Here is a 22,296-nt window from a genome sequence, read left to right as displayed (position 1 = left end):
GGCTGGGGGGCCTGGGAGCCGGGGGCTGCGGGACTGGGGGGGCTGTGGGGCTGGGGGCTGTGGGGCTGGGGGCTGCGGGACTGGGGGGGCTGTGGGGCTGGGGGGGCTGTGGGGCTGGGGGCTGCGGGACTGGGGGGGCTGTGGGGCTGTGGGAGCTGGGAGCTGTGGAGGCTGGGGGGGCTGTGGGGCTGGGGGAGCTGGGAGCTGTGGAGGCTGGGGGGGCTGTGGGGCTGGGGGAGCTGGGAGCTGTGGAGGCTGGGGGGGCTGTGGGGTGGTGGGTCTGGCACCACCTCTTGCTTGGCAGCGGGCACGGGTGCTCCTCACAACCGCAGTACGGAGAGCAAACCGAGAGCCGGGTCATCTGTTGTGCTGGCTAATGCTAGCTCCGGCAGATGTATGCTTAAATAAATGTTTGATACTGTCCAGGAAATACAGAGGGGTTTGCGTGTGCGTTTCCATGCTAAGCTAGCCCTCTACCCACAGCTGTAGGAATACAGCGGGTGCATCGGCTTTCGTTAGTCCTCTTGAGCCTGGCTCAGCCCAGCATTTGTCTGAGAAGGCGGCTTTTGAGAAGAAATCGGGTTTCTTGATCAGCAAGGTCACTGGGGAGTCACCAATGTCTGCGAGATAGAAAGGGAGAGGGGAGTACAGAGGAAGCTGTGGGAGTGCAAGGACAGCACCGGGCTGGCGGGAGGGCCGTGATGGTTTAAAAAGCAGCACCCATGCCCTGGGTAGGGCTGCCACCCAGGTTTTGATGTGCCTAGTGAGCATGTATGGCCCCTGTGAAGAGCACTGAGCGATCGGAGACAGAGCAATGAGCACAGTGTTTCGGAATCACCACATCATGAGCAAAACCCTCCCTGAGAGACCGGCACAGAGCTGCTGTACGTGGTCCCCTGTAGCACCCCCACAGCCCCTGCACCAAACAGCAGCAACGAGGTGGGTGAAACAGGGCTTTCACCACCCCCAGGGCTGCATGTGAGTGTTTGGCTGACAGAGGACAGAAACTCATCTTTATCAGGGAGGAGAGTGTTTTTCTCCAAACGGTTCCCCATTGTGTCCTCTCAGGATTCACTCTCAAATGTGACCTACAAATAATTATTTCAAAACCAAACCTGCTAGGCACTAAACCCCATGAATTCCTTGCATCTGAAGCTGATGATCGTATTCCTACTAACATCCCCACTGCCGTCCTCCCCTCTCAGAGGGGCTGGGTGGCTGCAGACGCAGCCTGGATGATGGGCAGTCATGTGCAAGCGGCTTCATCTCCCGCTTCTTGTCAGGCCCACGGCAGCGACACACGGCTCAGCAGCACCCACCGGCTGAACAAAAGATGCTGCTTCTCCCTGTAACCTCCTAGCCCCGGGCCAGTGTGGTTATTGATGCCACCATTACTGTTCTTGCTCTGGTGAGGAGCAGTTTTAAGAAAGGCTTGGCAAGAGACACCCCCCCCTCGTCACCCTCCCGGTTCTGGCCCCAGCGGGGCGGCGGGCGGGTGGGGCCCGGTGAGCCTGGGCGCACCGTGCCGTGCCCGGCCGGCTCCAACCGCGCCACGGCCCGCCGGGCTCCAGCAGCGGCGAACCGGGGTGGGGAAACTGCCGGGACCTGCGGTCGTGCCGGTGATGCCATTTCACCGAGACGCTCCTCGGCACCGCTCGGCATTCCTGCCACACCGGCGGCTGCAGGAAACGCGCGTTTTCCGCCGCAAACCGGCCAGGCCGGGCGAAAGATGCCTTGAACGGCCGCTTTCGGGGCACCGGCCGCACCGCCAGCCAGACCCGCGGGCGAGAGCAGCGGGGCCGGGCCGGGCCGCGCCGCCGCCCCCGGGCAGGCAGCGGGGGGGGGCGCGGCGGGGGGGGGCGGCGGCAGCGCGGGGGGACGCGGCGGCGGCGGCAGGATGGTGAGCGGGGCGCCGGGGGGGGGGGGGCCCAGACCGGGCGGCGGGGACCCGCAGGGTCAGGCCGGTAGTTCGGAGCCTCCTCCGGCGCCGGGCGGTGCCAGGCTGCCTGGGGGGAAGGCAGCGGCGGGGGGGGGGGGGGGGTCGGGACAGCCGGCTCCGGTCGGGGACAGACGGCTGCTGCCATTCGGCGCTGGCCCAGGGAACCAGCCCGGAGCCTCCTGCCGCGCCGTGGGCCGGGAGCGAACTCGCCTTGGTTTGGGGAGGGGGGGTGGGTTTGGGCCACGCCGTCCTTAGGCTGTTGCCGCTGTGACAGTGCTACTCCTGGTTATCCTTTCAACACCACCCCCCCCCCCCCCCCCCCCCATCCCGCTCTCCGGTGTACGGTTTGTCAGCACTACCGCAAAAGAGAACGGTGACGGCAAAGCCGAAGTGGGTCCCGGTGCCGCGGCCGCGCGTGGCCGTGGCTCCCGGGCCCCCGTCCCCGCGGGCCCCGCTGCGCGCGCGCCTTGCCCGGGCCGGAACGCGCCGGCTCGGCGCTGCCGGGCGCCTGTGAGACGCCGGGTAAAGGCCGGGCGGTTCGCTGGACGGCGCAACGGCTGTCAAACAGGCTTTACTTTCTGTGTTTGCGATGCAAAATACGAAAGCGGTGGGATCTTAAGTACAAAAAGGGGGCATGTTTGGGCTGCGTTTTGAAAATCGGGAATGCCTTTTCCATGTTCATGTATTTGCTTTTGCAGTACGGATTTATAAATACATGCCTGAAGTCTCTGGTGGTTGAAAAGTATGGTGAAGAAACATGGGAAAAATTGAGGTACTGTGTTCCCGATAAATGCAGTGTGTTGAAAGAAAATGCTCAGGAATTTAGTAGCTCCCTGGTAAATGGCAGCTGATGTGCATCTCATGTAATTATTTGAAGGAAATAGCAGGGCAAAACCAAGAGTTTCTTACCTTGTAATACTTTATAGTCTGATACTAATTTGTCCCAATTAATTTGTTAGATAATTAAGGATGACATTTAGCCATATAGACAGTTGTACGATAGACTCTCTGGCTCATTGTGACACTGTCAAAAAGTAATTACGCTGAAAAGATGTCATCCTTGATATGAAGCCAGTTTAATTCCAGTACTTTCAGAAAAGCAGCTAAATATATTGCCTTCTCTGGTTTTATCTTTTCTTTATGAGCTATATGATATTTTCTAAGATATACGGATATATAAATGATACTTAGATACATACCTATAATAGCCATTGAAGCCAATATAAAAAATCAGCAAGTTTTTGGTCAAGTCTGTGGAGGCCTCAGAGCTTGATATTGCGGCCACATTGAATGACAAGCCAGCAGACCAGAAGACAACCTAAGACTCCACTTGCCCTAACTCCCCAAAGTATGATGCCCTAATGCTTAGAAGACTTTACCATAACACCATAATGTGAAATAGCAGAAGTGGAGCGGTGGACACCATCCTTCGGCCATGTTAAAGCAACGCTCTTGAACCATTAGGGGAAGTAGTGTGTTCCAACATACCGCTTGAAGGAGGCTGAGGAGTGGGTTAACAGCAAGCAGTGCTCAATGAATGTCGGTTGGGTCACCCAAGTAGGTTATATTTACAGCTCTGCTGAGACCAGAATATTCTCTTCTCTGTTGCAGGCTGCAGGCCGGTGTTCAGGATTCTTTCTTGACTTTTGAGGTTTACAAAGATGAGATCACAATGCAGCTCATTGACAAAGCCTGCAAAATATTAGGTATGTGTCACCGAGCCTCAAAACTGAACCATTCTGGGTCAATGCTGGGACTGCAGCCCCAGTTTTATTCTCCTGTGCTTTTTGGAATGCCCTACGTTGCAAATTTTCAGCATTCACTCTTAATCCATCTGACAGCATTTCAAAAAATTCCTAGCCTTTCTTATTCATTAAAGTATCTTTATTTTGCCAGGTGTTCCTGCTGACATGGTTCTGAGAGAGTTTGGAGAGTATTTCTTTGAATTCTGTAAACGCTCGGGCTATGACCACATGCTGAGGACACTGGGTGGAAATCTCTATGAGTTCATAGAGAACCTGGATGCATTGCACAGCTACCTGTCCCTTTCTTACCAGGCAAGTTCAAGTAGCACTTACTGAGCAGGTACGGGTGGACTGTGCCAGAGCTTGCAACACAAGGAATAGCATCTCATAGGTGTCAGTGAACAATGGAAAAAGATGCTACAACAGGCTCTCCTATGTTCTGAAATTGATTACTCCAAAATGTTAGGACAGTTTTTTTTAAATATTTTCTTTTGAGTAGTTCTCAACGTTGGATATTATTTAGTACATTGGCTCTAGTGCATAGTAGATACTCTTTCATGGGTGAGCATATTTCATTTTCTATTTTTCAGCTTACTTATATCGCTGCTTATTTTATTAAGACATGGGATGCTTTCGTACAAGTGGAATTCACCAGTATTCTTTATCAGGAAAAGATACTGAGGTTTTGGTTTTGTGTGTTTTCCCTCAGGAGATGAATGCACCATCTTTTAGAGTGGAAAAGAATGAAGACGGGTCAATGCATTTACATTACTATTCAGACAGAAGAGGTCTGTGCCATATTGTGCCAGGTAATCAGACAGAATGGGGAGTACAGATCAGCTGGTAATGCAATATGTATACAGAGTAATCATATATTTGCAGTTATACTTTGCGCAGATTTCAGAATAATTTTTCTGATTGAGGACTGGTTGTGGAATTGAATCCTGGTAGAGATTAGTCACCAGACATCTGACCTCAGTCTTTCCTTACTACCTGACCACTCCTAGCTCCCAGCAGCTTCCATCAAGATTTTTGATATGACAACTCAGGCCATTAGTGTTCATTCCTGCTGCAGAACTCCTATGGAATTCCTCTCCTGGAAGAAAAAAATAAAGTTTATGGTGTGTATTGTGTCTTAACTGTTGATTAGTTCTCAGTGACTGATGCTCTGTAAATTACTGTGAGTAGAAAATGTAGTTGACTCGAAGACATCCATCCATCCATCCTATAATAAATACTCCTGCAGTACGTGCAATCTGTAAAACTACTATTGAACCGTGCTCAAAACTGAATCTTTTACCAGTATTTATAGGAATCTCCATAGTTGTGCTCATGCAAGGGTTAAGCAGCTGTAAGTCTGTAAGAGGTGATCATATTCCTTTCTTTCATAGATGCTGCTGAATTTAGAAGTATATCAAAACTTCCCTCTTTTTCAAAATTCATTTCATATTCCTATTGAAGCACAGAACTATTTGGAATTTCAGACAGAGCTTTTCATGTCATTGTCCAGTATTTCACCTAATAGCTAAGCAGAAATGAGAGGACTGATTGTGCATCTTCATAAAAGATACTTCCTTCCTTTCAAAAGAAAATATTCTGCAATGACTGAAATAGCTTGTTAGAGCAGAATCTCTTTAGACCCCCTACCCTTTTTGTGTTAATGAGAATTCATATTATCGCTGTGTATGACTATTTGGACACATTCCTTAGATAGCCTGCTGAGCTTCTAGTGAAAATAAGCATTTGTCATCAGACAAGACAAAAAACCCAGTAACTTTAAAGCTTATCTCCTATGCGCATATTCTGATCACGGCAACGGTAGTAGGAACAACATATATTGCTTCTTTGGAAACATATATTGCTTCAGAGTCCTTTGGAAAAGTGATTTCTGAAACAGTGAAATTCCATCATGGGCCCTCTAAGAGGTAAAGTGGAAAGGGTTTGTTCTTGGTAATACTTTGTCTTTTGTTGCCCCTTCAGGAATCATTGGAGCAGCAGCCCTGGATTTTTTTAACATTGAGATTTCAATGGAAATAGTCAATCAAACAGAAGAAGAAGAAAGAACTGGGAAAAAAGAACATATTGTTTTTCTTGTCACTCAAAACCCTGCATTTTCATACAAGAAAAGAAATGAATTTTCTTCCTCACCTCAATATCTTGCTGACTCTGAAAAACAAATTGAGAATCAACTGAATAAAGAGGTATTTTAATATTCATTTTCACTATATTATTAAAATATTATTAAAATAAAAACACCCTTGAATTTCTTGCTGGATTTATTTCAACAGGACCTTGAAAAAGCCCAGAATACAATTAGAGACAGAGGAAGCTCTGTTTGTCCTGTCAAGAAAAGCCACTGGAAAACAATAAGAGGAATAATCACATTAGGAAAAGGTGAGAGATCCTTCAGAGGGAGCTTGTAATTATTTCTGAGTCTCTTCAGTAAGAAAGTCAGTAAACCTCCCTGTCTCCACCCACCCATCTATTTTGAAGTTACCATTCATATTTCCTCTGTGTCTTTTCAAAATGTTTCTGGTTAAGTTTCTTTCTGTTAGACATTGGTAATCAGAGGAAAATTGCAGATAATAAGCATGCTTAGTAATGATAGATACTTAAATGGAATACGACCTGTCACTCTGTCTCTTAAACAGGGTGTTCTTCTGAAAAGTATTCTTCTGTAAAATGTCATTGTGTGGTACATTTGATACTTCCTTCTCATGTCACCTGGTCTAAGATAATGAATTTAAACAAGTGTTTTTTAACTTGGTAGCTGCTACTGCTTTCCAAAGGTATCAACTGTAGCAAATTCTGAAAGCCAAATTACACCCTTCACTACCAAAAATCCACTGCTAATCTAGCAATCTCTGTTTACACATTCATCTATTATATGTTTCTATATGTTTATAAAACAGAAGGATTTTTTCAGTTAGGATCTTTTGATTCCCAAGAGGAAGGAGAATCCAGCGCAGTATTGCCAAGCTGTCTGGACTCTGGGAGGAGTGAAAAATTGAACCTGGTATCATCTGGTGCAATGCCACATGCATTACAAGAGCAGATATACTGAGTAAGAAATTAATATATATTCAGCATAAAATTTTAGAGTAACATTATTAGTTAAAAATAATAACATCCTTTAACAATAAATTCTAGAGTTACCAAGAGCCAGACTTTGAAAAATGAAAAACCCACATTGACTTCCCCTGAAGCAGGAAGAGGTCTAAAAGTTGGGTCCTAAATTTGTAATCTTTTTCACCAGTCTCCTAAGTGACTTGAGCATTTGTTATCAAGCAGAATTTACTAAAGTAACTGTCATAGCCACCTTCTGGGGGAATGAGATCACTTGAAATAATCATCCTTTTGATTATTGTGGGTTACTGGACAATCCAAGTTTGTACTGTGAAGATCAAAGGCTTTGGGTGTTTCAGTTAGATGAGCCTTTTGACTATCCATTTCATTCATTTTACAAGAATATCTTTTCGGTAGCAAGCACAACCTGCTCTGTAGATTTGTGACCATTTTGAAAAAAAATCAGGGTAAATAAAACAGAAACCAAACAGTAATTTGCTCTTTGTGGTACGGACTAGAGTTCTTTGTATAGAAAACTGAAACCCAGATGATGCTGGGTTTTTTCCTCCATAAATTTCCTTAGTAGCTAGCAAAATACATTAAATTCATTTCGGTGTACGTTTTTGTGGGATGTAGCTGTGTTATATTGCTGTGACATCTGCAGATTCATAGAGTAGCAACATCTACGGCTGTTCATCTGTTCTTATTGTTTCCACATAATTTCATGCATCTAATGCTCTGTGCTTTTTGTGTGGTTAAGTTTTAAACTCTCAGCCAACTCAGATTAGTTGCTAATCAGCTGTGTATTTAACTGCAGAGCATTTAGCACAGATGGATGCACAGTTCTGGACCCACACACTGTTTACTTTGTCTTCACTCATTATGATACAGGGTCCTGTCTCACTGAGGGCTAAAAAGTAATGCTGACTGGTTTTATGAGGTGCAACCCAATTAAAAACTACACATTTATCTTGCCACAGGTAAGCTCCTGAGAGGATTTGATCCTGTTTATCCCAAGAGCCTCTGGATTGACACAAAAACATTTTGCAATGGACTTCCTTTTCATATGGTTTTTGACAAAGAGGTAGGACAAGCATGTGGTAAAAGCCTTTAGTTTGCATAAACCATATAGTAATTTTCTTCTGTTTTGACTGTCCTGCAGTTCCCTGCTGTGTGTGTTCTGTATACAGTGCACACTCATTTGCAGGATTTGCAGAAGTGCTCTGTACAGAGACATGCAATAAAAGTCACTCATAACAACTGGATCTGAATCATTTCAGATCAGAATCTCCTTTGAATTTATTGAGATTACCATGTCTGAAAGAGCTGCAGCTGTGCCAACAAGGTTTATTGAACCAATCTATCCATTGCCAACAGAGCAGAATTTTCTGAGGTTTCTGGCCACCTTCCTGTCCTTGGATGTGCCAGAGACATGACCCATCCTTTAAACAGGTTTTGTACTTACAAAACTTACAAAACAGTCCTGGGTTCCCACCAAGCTACGGTTCCTCTTGCTCCCAATCCTGTGCAGAGAACATAAGCTTAAGACAGGAGCAAAGGAAGGAGAAAGCAGGAGAAAGCTGAATACAGCCACTCAGGGAACGTGTTTTAGCATCACAATGATAGAGGTTCCAGAGCACACAGCCTGCTCTGTGCCACTGTCCACATTAGCCAAAGTTCAGAGTTTTAAACCCTTCAAGACAGCCAGTTTGCATAATTTGATGCAATTACTAGTGTGAAAAAAGGGCAAGTCCTGCACCCATCATTGGTAGCTAGAGCTTCAATAACTGATGACAGGCATTGAAGGCAGGGTGGACATTTTTGCAGGAGGTAAGAGCTCGTGTATGGTCAGCAGGCTAAAAGAGAATGACTAAACGCATCATTACTGTGTAATGCTTTACACAGCAATGGTTAAGAGATGGTAACCCATGGCATCTGTTAGAAAATTAATACGTGCCAAGGTGCTATATGCCACGGTTATTTTCTTTTTGGAATGCAGGACATGCTCTGGTATCTCCTGCGGCTACCTGTAAGGCTATTTGTTAGGCCTACACAAATGCAAGCGAGGATAATAGCAGATAATTTCTCTTTTTTTTTGGTGTTAGCAATTGATAAGGAAGAGCATTTGGATAATAACATGCCTTTCTGGGGGCTTTGCCTTGTTATGAAGGACACTCATTCAGAGCTTTGCAGTAATACACTAATAAGATAGGAACTTTGCTCAGAAATAAGCCATGTAGTGTGGCCAATGTGTTTGTGTACATGTACAAACAGTGATCAGCTATAGCTTGGCCTGAACCCAAACATGATATGAATTATAACACATTGTCCATATTTTCTTTTTAAGCTCAGAGTGAAGCAAGCTGGGGTGAGCATTCAAAAGATTGTACCTGGCCTTCAGACCACGGGCATCTGCTTGGATCACTATTTCAGTATCGTACACCCAGAAGTACCCTTCAACATCTCTAGCATTCAGAAATTCATCAACAGCCAATTTATTTTCCAGACTAGAAGAGAGATGATGCCAGAGTCATGGAAACAACGGCCAATGCTAGAGCTGAGAGGTACTTCACTGTTTTCAATCTCATAAGCATTCATGCTAAATCAGGAATTATGCTGGAGTTAAACTAATGCCTTTCTGTGGACTTCACATAAGCCTCATAAATGGACTTGTCTTCATGCAGTAAGGAGAGGATTAGATGGTTCTGTTTAGAGAAACAGGACTTTAATATGCTTGTAGGCAAATTCTGCTATTACCTCACCAGATTTTGAAGGCTTTCAGTCAGAAATAACAACTATGTTCCCATCTGAAAGACTTAGAAAGACAGTGTTTTTCTAATGCTGCAAAGCCCACATCTTTTCAGGTTTCATAAGTAACAGGGGCAAGGCCAAGGGAAGATTAGATTGTTTCCTGAACCACCTCTAGTCTCAGTTATTCACAGGGTTGCAGAATTGACTCAACTCCAGTTGAGTTTCGAAGGGACCTCTGGAGATTTTCTAGTCCATCCTTGCTCAAAGCAGGGTCAACTAGAGCAGGTTACTCCGGCCTGTGTCTAGTTGGGGTTTGAGTATGTTCAAGGGTGGAGACTCCACAACCTCCCTGGGCGACCCATTCCAGTGTTTAACCACCTTTACAGTAAAAAGGTTTTTTTTTCTTATGTTTAAGTGGACTTCCTGCATTTCAATTAGTTTCATTGGATACAACTGAGAAAAGTGGTTTTTACTCCCTCCTATCAGGTATTTATACATCTTGATAAGTTCCATCTGAGGCTTGTCTTCTCTAGGCTGAACATCCCCAGCTCTCTTAGCCTCTCCTTATATGACAGCTGCTCTAAGCCTTCCCAAGTCCTCCATCCTTTACTTCTTGTAAATAGGAGTGACATTTAGTTTCTCTCAGTCCTCAGGAACCTCCTCCGGTCACCATGACTTTCAAAACTAATTGAGAGTAGCCTCACCATGACTCTGGCCAGCTCCCTCAGCGTTCCTGGCTGCATCACACCAAGTTGCATGGACTTCTGTATATCCAATTTGTTTAAATGATTACTAACCTGAACCTCCTGTGCTGATGGTAGATCTTCATTGCTCCAGACTTTTCCACTGGTCTCAAGGCTCTGAGATTCCTGAAGACACTGAGTACCTTGGACTTTTCCATATCCTTTCTCAGCTGATTTCTTGCCCCATTCAGCAGCAGGCCCACATTTTCACTAGTTTTCCTTTTGCTGCTCATACACCTGTAGAAGCCCTTCTTGTTCCTCAACAGATGCAACTCCAAGTGGGTTTTGGCTTTTTCAACACTGTCTCTGCCTCTGGGGTGACCTGGCCCAGCTTTCACCTCTTGTATTTTCTTTTTTATGTTTGAGTTTAGTTAGGAGCTCCTTGTTCATCCATGCAGGCCCCTGCCATGTTTGCTTGTCTTACTGCACAGCAGGATAGACCATTCCTGAACTTGGAAAAGGAGATATTTGGGAATCAACCAGCTCTTCTGGACCTTTTTTCTTTCCAAGACTCTATCCCATGGGATTCTTCCAAGCAGATCCTTGAATGAGACAAAGCCCAGACTCCCAAAGGTCAGGGTTGCAATCTTGCTTTTTTGCCTTGTTCACTCCTCTCTGGTTCCTGCACTCCACCATTGCACAGTCATTGCAGCCAAGGCTGCGCCCAGCTTTCACATCCATGGTTCTTCACTGTTCGTAAATACCAGGTCTAACAGGACACCTCTCCTAATTGCTCACTTGTGTCAGGAAGCTCACCTGTGTCAGTGCCTCAGTGCACTCTAGAAACCTCCTGAATTGCTTCTGCCCTGCTGTGTTGTCTGTCCAGCAGGTATCAAAGTAGCTAAAGTCCACCCTAAGGCTTCCTCCACTTGTCTTAAGAAGGTCTCATCTACTTTTTCTTTCTGAGCAAGGCATCTGTAGCAGACACCCATCACATCGTCACCCACATTGATCTGCCCTCTAAGCCTTACCTAGAAGCTCTCAGCTGGCTCATCATCCAGTCCTAGGCAGAGCTCCATGCTCTCACATAAAAGGCAGCTCCCCCTCCTTGCCTGCCTGTCCTTTCTGAAGAGACTGTGTTCATCCTTTGCAGTACTCAGGTGTGTCACCTACCCCACCATGCCTCTGCGGTCCTAATGACATGGTAGCCCTGAAACTGCACACAGACCTCTAGTTCCTCATGGGTTTTCCCCATGCTGTGCACATTTGTGTGCATGCACCTCAGAGAGGTGCCCAGCCGTGCTCATTTCCCAGAAGAGGTTTGAGAGCTTTCCCCCGTAACGTTGCCCTGTGTGTTTTAATTTGCAGAGGTTAGAACCAAATATATTATGTACAGCGTTACAGGGGTGGAGCCACTGGGTTCAGCATGGAGATGCACTGCGCTGTGTAAAACTAACTGCCCAGGTCTCACCTCACCGTAGCTTTGCACATCAGCCTGTGCACCTGACACAGCTTTGCATGGCTAAGAGTTTTCTTTGCCAAAGAAATGACTGCTTTGTACATGGAACACCATTTTAAGCCCAGCCACTCAGCACAGGCGATGCCAGTTCACAGGTCTTGGCTTGTATCTTTGGCACATACAGACAGTAACGCAACGCGGGGTGATCCACTGCGGGCATCGCCCAGCTCCCATCTGCCGGGAGGGCAGGGGTGGGGGACGAGCTCAGAGACAGAGTCCTGACAGCATGGCTAGAGCTGGGGGGAAGGAATGGCTTCCCCTGCACCTCCATGCATTTTGATTCTTAAAATGTGAATACATGATTCAGTCTTAATTTATGCCTTTGAGGGGAGTTATTTGCTACTGGCTGGGTTTCAAATGTGGGTAAAAATAGATCAGTTAGCTGTGCTTTTTTTTTTGTAGTCGCCTTTTCAGATTATGATTTTTGTCTTCATCCCCCCCGCCCCCCAAAAAAGTTACATAAGAGTTTACCAGTTAAAATTATTTTAGCAAAAAATATATTTCATTTGCTTTATTTTTACTGGTGGGAATGAGTGTGGAATGATTCTCTGCTTCATGTAATTAACTATAATGACATTTGGTTTAAGTGTTCTGTGACTTCAATTTTGCTTCTCTGAACTATATCATATGACCTAATTTTACCTTCTCTCCTTTCACCTTTACATAATGAGTGTAAAATCTGGTATTCCTGACATTCAGAAAAAATTAAGAGTTTAGGCAGACCTTGAAAAAAGTGATGTTACCAAATCAAGGAACTTAAATTAGTCACAGGTACAATTTTACTTACTCTTATGCTGCTACATGGTATCTCCGATATTCCAATCCTGTTAGTTTTCAAGCCATTCATTCAGTTGCCCTGGGGATGGGGTGAGATAGAAAGAAATAGGAATTCCTAGATTGGTGTTCAGAAACCAAGGATACTTATGAAGAAAATAATAAGAAAAAAATATTAAAAAATCAAACCCATAATAAAATCTCAACAAAGGAAAACTCAATCCCCCACCAAAAATCCCTTCTACCTTTCAGACACATTTGTACCTACTTATTTAGATGATCACAGTGACTGAAAGATCCAGCTTCCAGGAAGGAAGGCTCTGTTAACTTTGCTGGGGCCACATATTACCCACTGTGAAATTAAACTTTAAATTTTTCACTTAATCACTGTAAGTCTCAGTTCCCCTGTGCATGATGCTGACTGAGTGGCTTCAGGAGCAGCTCAAGAACTAGTAGCAGAGGAGAGGAGAGGAGAGATACTGCGAGCATGGGGGATCCTTGTGAAGAGGAGGGACCTGAAATATGATTGGGCTCTGCCTAGCAGTTGCAATGAGTGAGCGACTGCTTTCTGGGTCCTGACATTTTTTTATTTGCCTAGTGTACCTCCTCCAAACAAATACATCTCTAATTCCAGAAAACAAAGTAATTTCTGGGATGACCCAGACCCTACAAACAGCCACTGTTCTTAGAACTCATCCCCTGAAAGTAACATCAGTAATACTGAGCATTACGTGAAAGTCTAAGCTGCTGCAGACTCTTACCGACACTTGTTTCAAACAGGCCAGATGATCTGGATGGAGTCCCTCCAGTGCATGCTCTATCTCTGCTCACCTTTGCTTCGCACTTTGCATGAATTGGAGGAGCGACAGATGCATATTGCAGACATCGCACCTCACGATGTGACCAGGGATTTGATTCTTCTCAATCAGCAGCGACTGGCAGAGATGGAGCTCTCTAACCAGCTGGAGAGGAAGAAGGAAGAACTGCGGATACTGTCAAAGCACCTGGAGGAAGAGAAGAAAAAGACTGAAGCTCTGCTCTACGCCATGCTTCCTCAGCACGTGGCCAACCAACTGAAAGAGGGGAAGCGAGTTGAGGCAGGTGAATGAACAGGGTGCATTTCGTGATCCGTGATTTGTGCACCAGGTGATGGTGATAGAGAAACTGGGATGCTGGCAGAGCCCCGTCGCCACTATTGGGGCGTACATTCTCTACTTGGTGACATTCATGGGTAGGAGGAGACCACAGACCCTTAATCTCACTGGTATTACAGATTTGATTATTCTTTCAAACAAAGCTCTGGAAGCTATTTGCCAAAATTGTTCCTTAGGAGGTGAAAGGTGGTAGCAGCTGCACATTCTGGGAACAAAAATCAATGTTTCAACAGTAAACTGATATTTTGGTTTTAACATGGGTATACAGGGAAATGAGGGCTCAAAACCAAAAATAATAAGAAATTAATCTTTCCTAGAAAATTCTGTTACTTACTCTGTGTTATCTATAAACCTAGAATTATCATGATTCCCATTGATACTAAGGATAGCAAGGAAGAATATGCTTAAATTCCCTTTAGTGAGCACATATATGAAGTTAGGGGTAAAGAGCTAAGTATGTCCTGAATATGGATCGACAAAGGGATGCATTCAGATGTCTGGATTGTTTGAGATGTGCTATGATCCTTATATTTGATATACTCTCTACATTGACATGTGTCTTTCATATCAGCACCCATACATGAGTATTACAACTGATAGGTCATATGTCCTAAAAGAATTATGTGGTTGTCCAGCCGTTACAAGTACTTACCACCGGTCTTTCTGCTCACAGGAGAGTTCAAGGAGTGTACTATATTGTTCAGTGATGTTGTGACCTTTACCAACATTTGTGCCCAATGTGAGCCTATTCAGATCGTTCTCATGTTGAATTCAATGTACCTGCGATTTGACAGACTGACCACGGTGCATGATGTGTACAAGGTATGTACTGATCGATAAAAGCTATGGAAATACTCTGGAAAAATACTTTGTTGTTGTTTTGGTTTTCTGTTTTTAAATGCACTTTAATCCTCCCCCAGCATGATTTTAGATAAACCATAAAATATTGAACATTTGTAGCAGCCACACAGAGAAACTAAAAACCAGGCAGAGGTATGAATAAATATGTTTAAATTTTTCGGACAGGAATGTAACGTCTGTCATGGGCTAGAGTCTCTTTCCACAATGCTAACACCAGAATGGCTGTTCTTTTATACATATCTCTCCACTCTTGAATGCCTACCCTATATGACAGGATATCCAAGCTTAAGGACCAATTTGAATAATTTTCCTAGATCTTTTATTTCAACCTGTTGTAAATAGCTCACTATGTCATTAAGTGTCTCCTTTGGTGGGAAATAACATTCTAAACAATACCCAGATAATACCTAGACTTTGTGTTGCTTTGTGGAGATCTCAAGCAATGGTATAGATCTCCTGCTGACCCCAAGGAGCACTGATTAGATCTAGCGTGTAATGTACGTGTTGTCTCCAAACTGTGTTGGAAGGATCAGAACTCTGGTTGACATATAACAATAGTGTTATTAACACCTCTAGAGCTACCCAGATTTGATGAGCTGAAGAGCCAGTCCTAAGTGCATGTCCCCAGCACATTAAATATTTAGGAAGGCAGAAATAGTAAAGGGTGAAATCCAAATCTCATTCATTCCTTGCTCAGGCAAGGCATGCAGTTCTTCCCACAGTAAATTGTACTGGGAAATCAGAAGCATTTCTGCCTTGACAAGGAAACTATATTCAGTAATTGAAGCATCCAGGATATGGCCCACAGATTTCAGGATAAATTAGCATCATATTCTATCTAAATCGTCCATCATCAGTAAATTATCTGTCACTATAATAATCTTCTTTTGATGCCTGTATATAACTCCTATTAATATTGAAGGTTACTAGGTAGGGTACAGAGAGGGAGAAAGAGATTACTATTTCAGGGAATTGAGAAAGAAATTAAATATTGAACTTCATCAAAGAAACTTGGCCTAAGCTTATAAACATCTGAAGTTATGAATAAATCTTGTTAAATTAAATCTCCTACCACAGCTGAAAAATAATTATGGTATCTATTTGCATTAGTAGCTTTTTACAGTTGTTTTTAATTTGTTACAGAGAATTACTGGAGTTACTATTGCTATCTGATAGAAAGCATGTACAGGAACACATTTTTTGAGGCTAATATGCTGAACAGTTTTAAGTCATTATGTTAACGAACAAACCCAAAGATGAAATTATGTTCCTGCTCTCCTATTGGTGTTAATTTTTAAGAAATCCAATTAATCTATTTTAAACTAATCTCTTATTTACTGATGGTAAACGTAACAATTATGTCTTATAAGAGCATTTTAGAAAATTTCCTTACCGTGTAACAGTTTTTTACATTGAATTTTAAACATCTGAGAATTCTCTTTTTCAAGCAGGCCTAGTCTATTCCCAGCAAAATCTCTGGTACAGGGACAAACCCCAAAGTATTTCTCAGGTGCCTTATCATGCACTTCAAGGAGACTGGATGCCTGAAGGAGGACGAACCCTTCAGCATTTGTCTCACAGGATGCAGCACGTTGTAAGGAAGGATGCTCCTGAACTGCTTAGTTCACACTTAGCATTCTCTGACATTCTGGAGATTGAAGGTTTCTTAATTTAATGTGAACCCATAATAATAATCACCAGTGAATAGACGCCCTTACTTTATTGCGACTTTTAAAAAAGAAATCTCTTCTAAAAGAGAAGTAAGCTTTTAATGCCAATTGTGAATTAGAGGTAATTAATAGCATTCAGCTATTGGATAACCTCCTGACTCAGGAGCCTGAGCCTGGGGATAGCTCTTTGCGTATAGGTCTGCCCTGGGCAAGAGGAAAGCAAGAAGTCTGACACTTTCTCAGCATCCCTTACTCCTTAGGGTCTCACACTGATATCTAAAATGGGTCAAGCAAGCGGGGACAGAACTCATTGCTATTTCTAGTGTAGAGTCAAGGAAAGGGTCCCCATCTCAAGGAAACTCACGTGTAGTAGAGCTTTTTTAGTGAATGAAAGCATCTTGTAGAAGAAAGGTGGGACTTGTTGCAGGTAAGAAGAGCCCCAAACAGCAGAGCATTAATCTGAGCAAGATATATATGGCATGCTCATGTGCTTGTCCCTCTCAATTAAAGGTGGAGACAATTGGAGATGCCTATATGGTAGTAGGTGGGGTCCCTGTGCCTGTACCCACTCATGCTGAGCGAGTTGCCAACTTTGCCTTGGGGATGATTATAGCAGCTAAAGGAGTACAGAACCCAGTTTCTGGAAATCCTATCCAAGTAAGTTGTTAATGCAAAGATGCATGTGTGTCTGTCTGCTTCTTGGGTTGGACTTATGGTTAATATATTGCAGTAGGATATCAAAGAGCTGCTTCTGACTCCTCTCTGGCTTTGGGCAAGGCCCACGTGGGTATATTTTTCATGAAGAGCTTTTCCCTGTGGATGTTTGATAGTTTAGTGGTGTCCAGTTTGTGTTACAATGAACTTTTAGGTGGCTGGATAGCATTAAGAAAGATGTTAAATAACAAGTGACATTTTTGGGGGGTGTTTTATGTCTTTGTAAAGATTAGAGTTGGGATCCATACAGGTCCTGTCTTGGCTGGAGTTGTTGGAGAAAAGATGCCTCGTTATTGCTTATTTGGAGACACAGTGAATATAGCTTCCCGGATGGAGAGTCATGGTGTCCCGAGTAAAATCCATCTAAGCTCCAGTGCCTATCAGTGAGTAACTATGATGGAAACTTTGCATGTTAAAAGCTGTGCTAAAAAGCACTGCCCTGACAGCTGCAGCTTTCAATATAGATGGTGCTGTCTTTAGTCACTGATTTATGCAGCTTACTTATAAAGAAAAATCACTGTTTGCAAAGAGTTTTATGTGTTCTGATTATTTCAAATGCACTTTTATATGGAGACAGAGGTTTTAGACTCTAGATCCTAGAGAGAAAAACACGGGAAAAAAATAATTGTGGTAGCTTATTTGGAAGTGCCGACAGAATGATGCATATGCCAGAAAGATGGTCAGAACATTTAATTTGGCATCTTGCATAACAAAAGCTTTAAAATCTCTGATTGAGCACATTTTGTGATGAGACAGTTTTATTTGTACTTACTAAGGATTAACTGCATGAGCCATGATCCTATTCATGCAGTGAGTAATTTACTTTCCTAAAACAAATGTCACTAAAAATTAAATAATGCATTTTCAAGAATTTTATGTATGCATAAAATATGTATGCAAAAGGTGGAAATGAAGACAAGCTGCAAAGGAGGAGTACAAAAACATTGTCTGGGCACACAGGAATGATATTAAGAAAGCCAGAGCTCAACTAGCATTGAAATGGGCAAGGAAGGTTCAAAGGCGGTAAGAGGAGCTTCTGCTATGTTAGCAGAAAAGTATAAATGGAAATGTGGACCTGCTGTCCAGATTAATGTAGTGGCAGTGCCCTGAATAAATGCTGAGTTACTCAAGGCCTCTCTTGCCTCAGTCTTCGCTGATGAGGTCTTCAAGATCCCTGCACCTAGAGTCAGGGTTCAAGGAGTAGGTGAAGTACGAGTATTGGAAGAGGATCAGATCAGAGGTCTTTTGAGGAATCTCAATCTATAGAAGTGTGTGGGAGCAGATGGGGTGTCTCCAAAGGTAATGAGAGAGCTGGGTGATGGCATTACAGTGCTGTTGACTGTCATCTTTGGAAGGTCAAGGACGATCAGCACCATAGCAACCGAAGAAAGCCAGATGTTACACCTGTATTGAAAAATGGCAAGGACAGGCTGGGGAACTATAGGCCAATCAGCCTCATTCAGTCCCAGTGAAAATCAAGTCCTCTTGGAAGCCATTTTTGGACACATGAAGAAGGCAATTGGGAATAGCCAGTCTGGATTTACCAGGAGTAAATCATGCTTGATGAACCTGATTGCCTTCTCTGATGAAATGACTGGACATAGCTCTGTCTACCTGATATTGGCTGCCACAATTCTTAATTTCTATTTACTGGTCAATAAGAACCCTCCAACATACTGAACTATTTGACTACACGATCCACTGATTTTTGATCAGGCTCTATGTATAAAGCTATAAAAGCACAGCAAGCTTGAATAAACAATTGAAACAATTGTTCATGGATTAATACTGTTTTTCCTGGACTGTTGTGATTTGATTACTTAGATTATGGTAGCTATTCTAAAACATCAGTGTAATTTGTGCTAATCTTGAATTTTCTTGTGTCATTTTGCTTCTGGTATTTAGATGCCTAAAATACAAGAATTTTGAGATGACTGAAAGAGGAGAAATAGAAGTAAAAGGCAAAGGGAAAATGCACACATACTTCCTCATTAGAAATAAAACTGCAACTGAGAATGAGATTATGGGAAGGCCAATAAAAGACTTAGATTCTGGCCATGAATCTGTTCAGTCCTTTCAAGAAGGCAGGACTGAAACAATACCAAGTTGTCATCAGCCAGGTAGAGCCAACTCGACATATCTTTCCCTCCTTGAACAAACGAACGTTAATATAACTCAATTAAACTTCCCTTTCGGTTCTTCTTTCAGTTACTCAGACTCAGCCAGAGAAGGACCAGACCCCAGCCATTGCAATGAAGTATACTGATGGCCCCACAGATGCACAAGACAGCCTTCGAAGAAATCAAGCGAAAATTGCAGATTTAACAGGTAGTCATTTAGTTACCATCTAGCAAAGACAACAGAACTAGGAAGTAACTGAGGCTTAATGTTAGAGATTCGTTATATTCCTCTTCTGAATAACCATGGTTTTACTCAGACCAGGAATTCATGCCAACATATCCATGTTGGTGAAACTAACTATTCTGCACACTGTTTAGGGCCAAGCGAATGCACCTTCAGAGCAATCCCAGGTGTTAACCGTGCACTAGGGAGAAAGAAGCTGAGATAGCTGTCAAACCCCAGAGTCCTTCTGGCTGTGCAAACAGAACAGATAAATGTTAGGCAGCTCTTCGCATGGGCAGACCCAATTGTTCATCTTCTCCTAGAAAAACTGACATTAGTTGTAGTTGTGGGGAAGCCCTTATCGACTTGAGCCTGAGAAAGAGAAACCTCACTGGCTATGCAGCCTGTCAGTCCTCAAACCAGTCTCCTCCAGGAGTCAGAAGGATTTATTGCTATGCCCATGTTCTGTGACCAAAGTTCATTCTCCTTTAAAGCAGCTTCTACTGAAAGCAAGATAATGGATTTGATGCCATAACAGTCTAATCTAATGCAGCCAGTCTTGTAATTGTATTTACATGTTTTGTAAATATGTTGTCACTGATTACTAGAAAATATTTTATTCCCTTCCCTCCCACCTGCTTAGACATGGTAGTTTATCTGGTATATGGTGTGCTGACAAGCAGAAACCTCTACGGTCATTAAAAACTCACTCTGAAGGAGTGTTTCCTTTCAGGCAAAACTTATGATTCCAAAAGTGATGGGAATCTCCATGGCAACCAGCATGCAGATGATGGTCCTTGTCCTCTAAACCGGGGAAGAGTCAAACCTGCTACTGAGGAGCCACAGATTAGAAATGTTCGCTCTAATTTTTGCACTTTACTCTAAGTTTCTTACTTTTTACATTAAACAGAGCAAGTTTATTATGAATTAGTGCATTTTGCTGTTGTGGGACTGATTTTGTATATCAAGTATGGCATGATTTTGTAAAAAAAAAAAAAAACAAGAAAAAAAAGAAAAACATTTCATCACAGTTTTCGTGAAAAAGAAAACAACGGAGAATGGGGTTTTTTTGATTAATCTACATGTGCCATATAATACTCCCACTGGAGAAGGAAACCACTGCAAGATGCTTTGAAGACATATTCTTCAGCCTCTCCCATGTCTTTGAATATCCCTATGTAAAAATCACTTTTTAGTATCTCATGCAGCAATTGAGAAAGAGGTGACTCATCCAGCTAGAAATATTCTTACTCAAACAAGCACTTGCCATAAAAGAAACGTTCCCTGAAGTGACCATCTGTCTTGACTTCAGCACAGCCAACAACTTCCCCATGTAAGGTTAGCAGAGTTTCATCTACTTTTTAACTGCAATGACAGTTTAGTCTCTTAACATGTCTTTTGTTGGGTAAAGGCATTATGCAGTAGAAGGCAGAATAGATCTAATACAACCTGTATTTTTCCATCCTGAAGAGAAAATATTGTGTACTTTATAGCACCCAACAGTAAAAAACAAACCATCTGTGACCTTTAAACCAGCTCTCCATGCTGTACTTAGATGATCATAGGACATGCACATAGTAGAGTTGCATAGCATTGAATGCATTACAACACTGAAGGACTGTTCAAGGCCTATGAACTCTCTGAGACCTTCAAATGAGTTGCAAGTTTATTTCTCATTTTCTTACCCCAGCTAAACAAAAATAAAGTTTCAGGGCTACAGAGATCCATTCGTGTGTTTTGAGACTAGTCTACAATGTGAAACAAAGTACAGTAAGTGGGTTTGACTCATTCAAGGCAGTACTCTCGACTCTGACTGAAATGTTGATGTAAGGGCACCCCTTAACATTAGTACTTTCCACGGTACAGCTGAGCAGCACCATTTAGGGAGAGTGCAGTTTTATGAATGGCAGGATTGATTGATTTATTTATAAGGATTTAGCAATTTAGGCTCTATTCATTATTTTGGCGAGGGTGAGGTCTGCTGTAGGTTGAAGATGCATCTAAGGATTATTATTGTTAAATTGGGTATCATGATTTTAAACATTTGACTGTGTGCTACCCTCAGACACACAGCACCTAAATTTCACCTTCACCTGTCGTAACTTCCCCACTGGTCCAGTGCTCTTGGCTTTGCACTTCTGTGTTACGACCACAGCTTTAAAAAGACTTTCCTAAAGAAAGATGATACCTAATTTATCTCTCACTTACAGTGATGAAGATATGAAGTAACAGTTAAATTGGCACTATTTCACTGATTTAAGTTGAGAATCAACTCTGACAAGACTTTTTTTGTCTCCAACCTAGAGACGCATTTCACTAGTCCCGACTAGTCATGCTGATGGAACAGAGAACACGTCATTTAACAAATGGCAGTGGTGGACTCCATCTTTATCAGCATTTTCTATGGAGATATAAAGCCACTCAGCCCCAGGCACGAGTGTGACACAGGAATGTACGTCTCTCTGTGGCCAGTGCCTCTTGCTGTCCCAGCTGCTCTTGTAGCCCTGGGGCTAAATAGTGCTGACCACTGCTCCGAAAGGAAGGATTTCCAACTGGAAATTGTCCAACAAGCCTGGCCATCAGTGAATAGGGTTTAGTATATATTCCAGGGTTTACTATAGATATATTCCAGAGCAGTTTTAGGTAGAAGCCCAGAGCTCCTCAGAACTTGTATGGATCCTCTTGGGAAGAAGAAAGAAAGGACCATGGCTTAAGTGCTGCCTGCATCTCTCTGTCCAAATTTTAACACTTGCTTTGCTTACACCTGCCCTTTTTGCCCCGAACAATCTATGAATGTTTAATATTGGAATGTTTTAACTGCCAGTAAGTGCTCCATGGTAAGTTACTTCATGCTGTACTGTGGTAAAACTGATGTGCTTAGTGGTTTCTCTGTGGCCCCTGCTACAATCTGCTTCTCCTGGAGAGGCAGAACTAGGTCAAATCTGCACAACTGCTTTTAAATATTAATGTGCCTGTGCATCATCATGTGTTCTTAAATCTGTGGGCACTGCTAAATACTGTAAAAATATAATGAAAAAAATAAATATTTCCATTAATATACTGACTTCCATTTGTCA

The 22,296-nt window shown here is 43.2% G+C and overlaps 1 protein-coding gene across 2 annotated transcripts; it reads left to right on the top strand.

Annotated features, from left to right (window-relative positions):
* Nucleotides 1-1,875: 1,875 nt before the first annotated feature.
* LOC104367666 (guanylate cyclase soluble subunit beta-2) lies at nt 1,876-22,283 on the top strand. 2 transcript variants are annotated; one of them, XM_042800564.1, is made up of 16 exons: nt 1,876-1,900; nt 2,638-2,711; nt 3,551-3,645; nt 3,836-3,996; nt 4,394-4,493; nt 5,665-5,885; nt 5,973-6,078; nt 7,731-7,834; nt 9,098-9,314; nt 13,258-13,578; nt 14,305-14,453; nt 16,673-16,819; nt 17,105-17,259; nt 18,782-18,996; nt 19,085-19,204; nt 19,953-22,283. In XM_042800564.1, exons 1-16 carry the CDS (start codon nt 1,898-1,900, stop codon nt 20,102-20,104), a joined length of 2,340 nt encoding a protein of 779 aa, XP_042656498.1. In that variant the 5' UTR covers nt 1,876-1,897; the 3' UTR covers nt 20,105-22,283. The 2 variants fall into 2 exon arrangements, with proteins under 2 accessions (XP_042656498.1, XP_032861384.2); XM_033005493.2 differs by lacking the exon at nt 1,876-1,900 and having other exon boundaries at nt 2,603-2,711.
* The last annotated feature ends 13 nt before the right edge of the window (nt 22,284-22,296 follow it).

This window comes from Tyto alba, unplaced genomic scaffold (assembly GCF_018691265.1).
Source record: "Tyto alba isolate M040663 unplaced genomic scaffold, T.alba_DEE_v4.0 Super-Scaffold_10, whole genome shotgun sequence".
Classification (NCBI taxonomy): Eukaryota; Metazoa; Chordata; class Aves; order Strigiformes; family Tytonidae; genus Tyto; species Tyto alba.
Note: the sequence above shows the minus strand (reverse complement) of the source record. Positions and strands in the feature narration are given on the sequence as shown.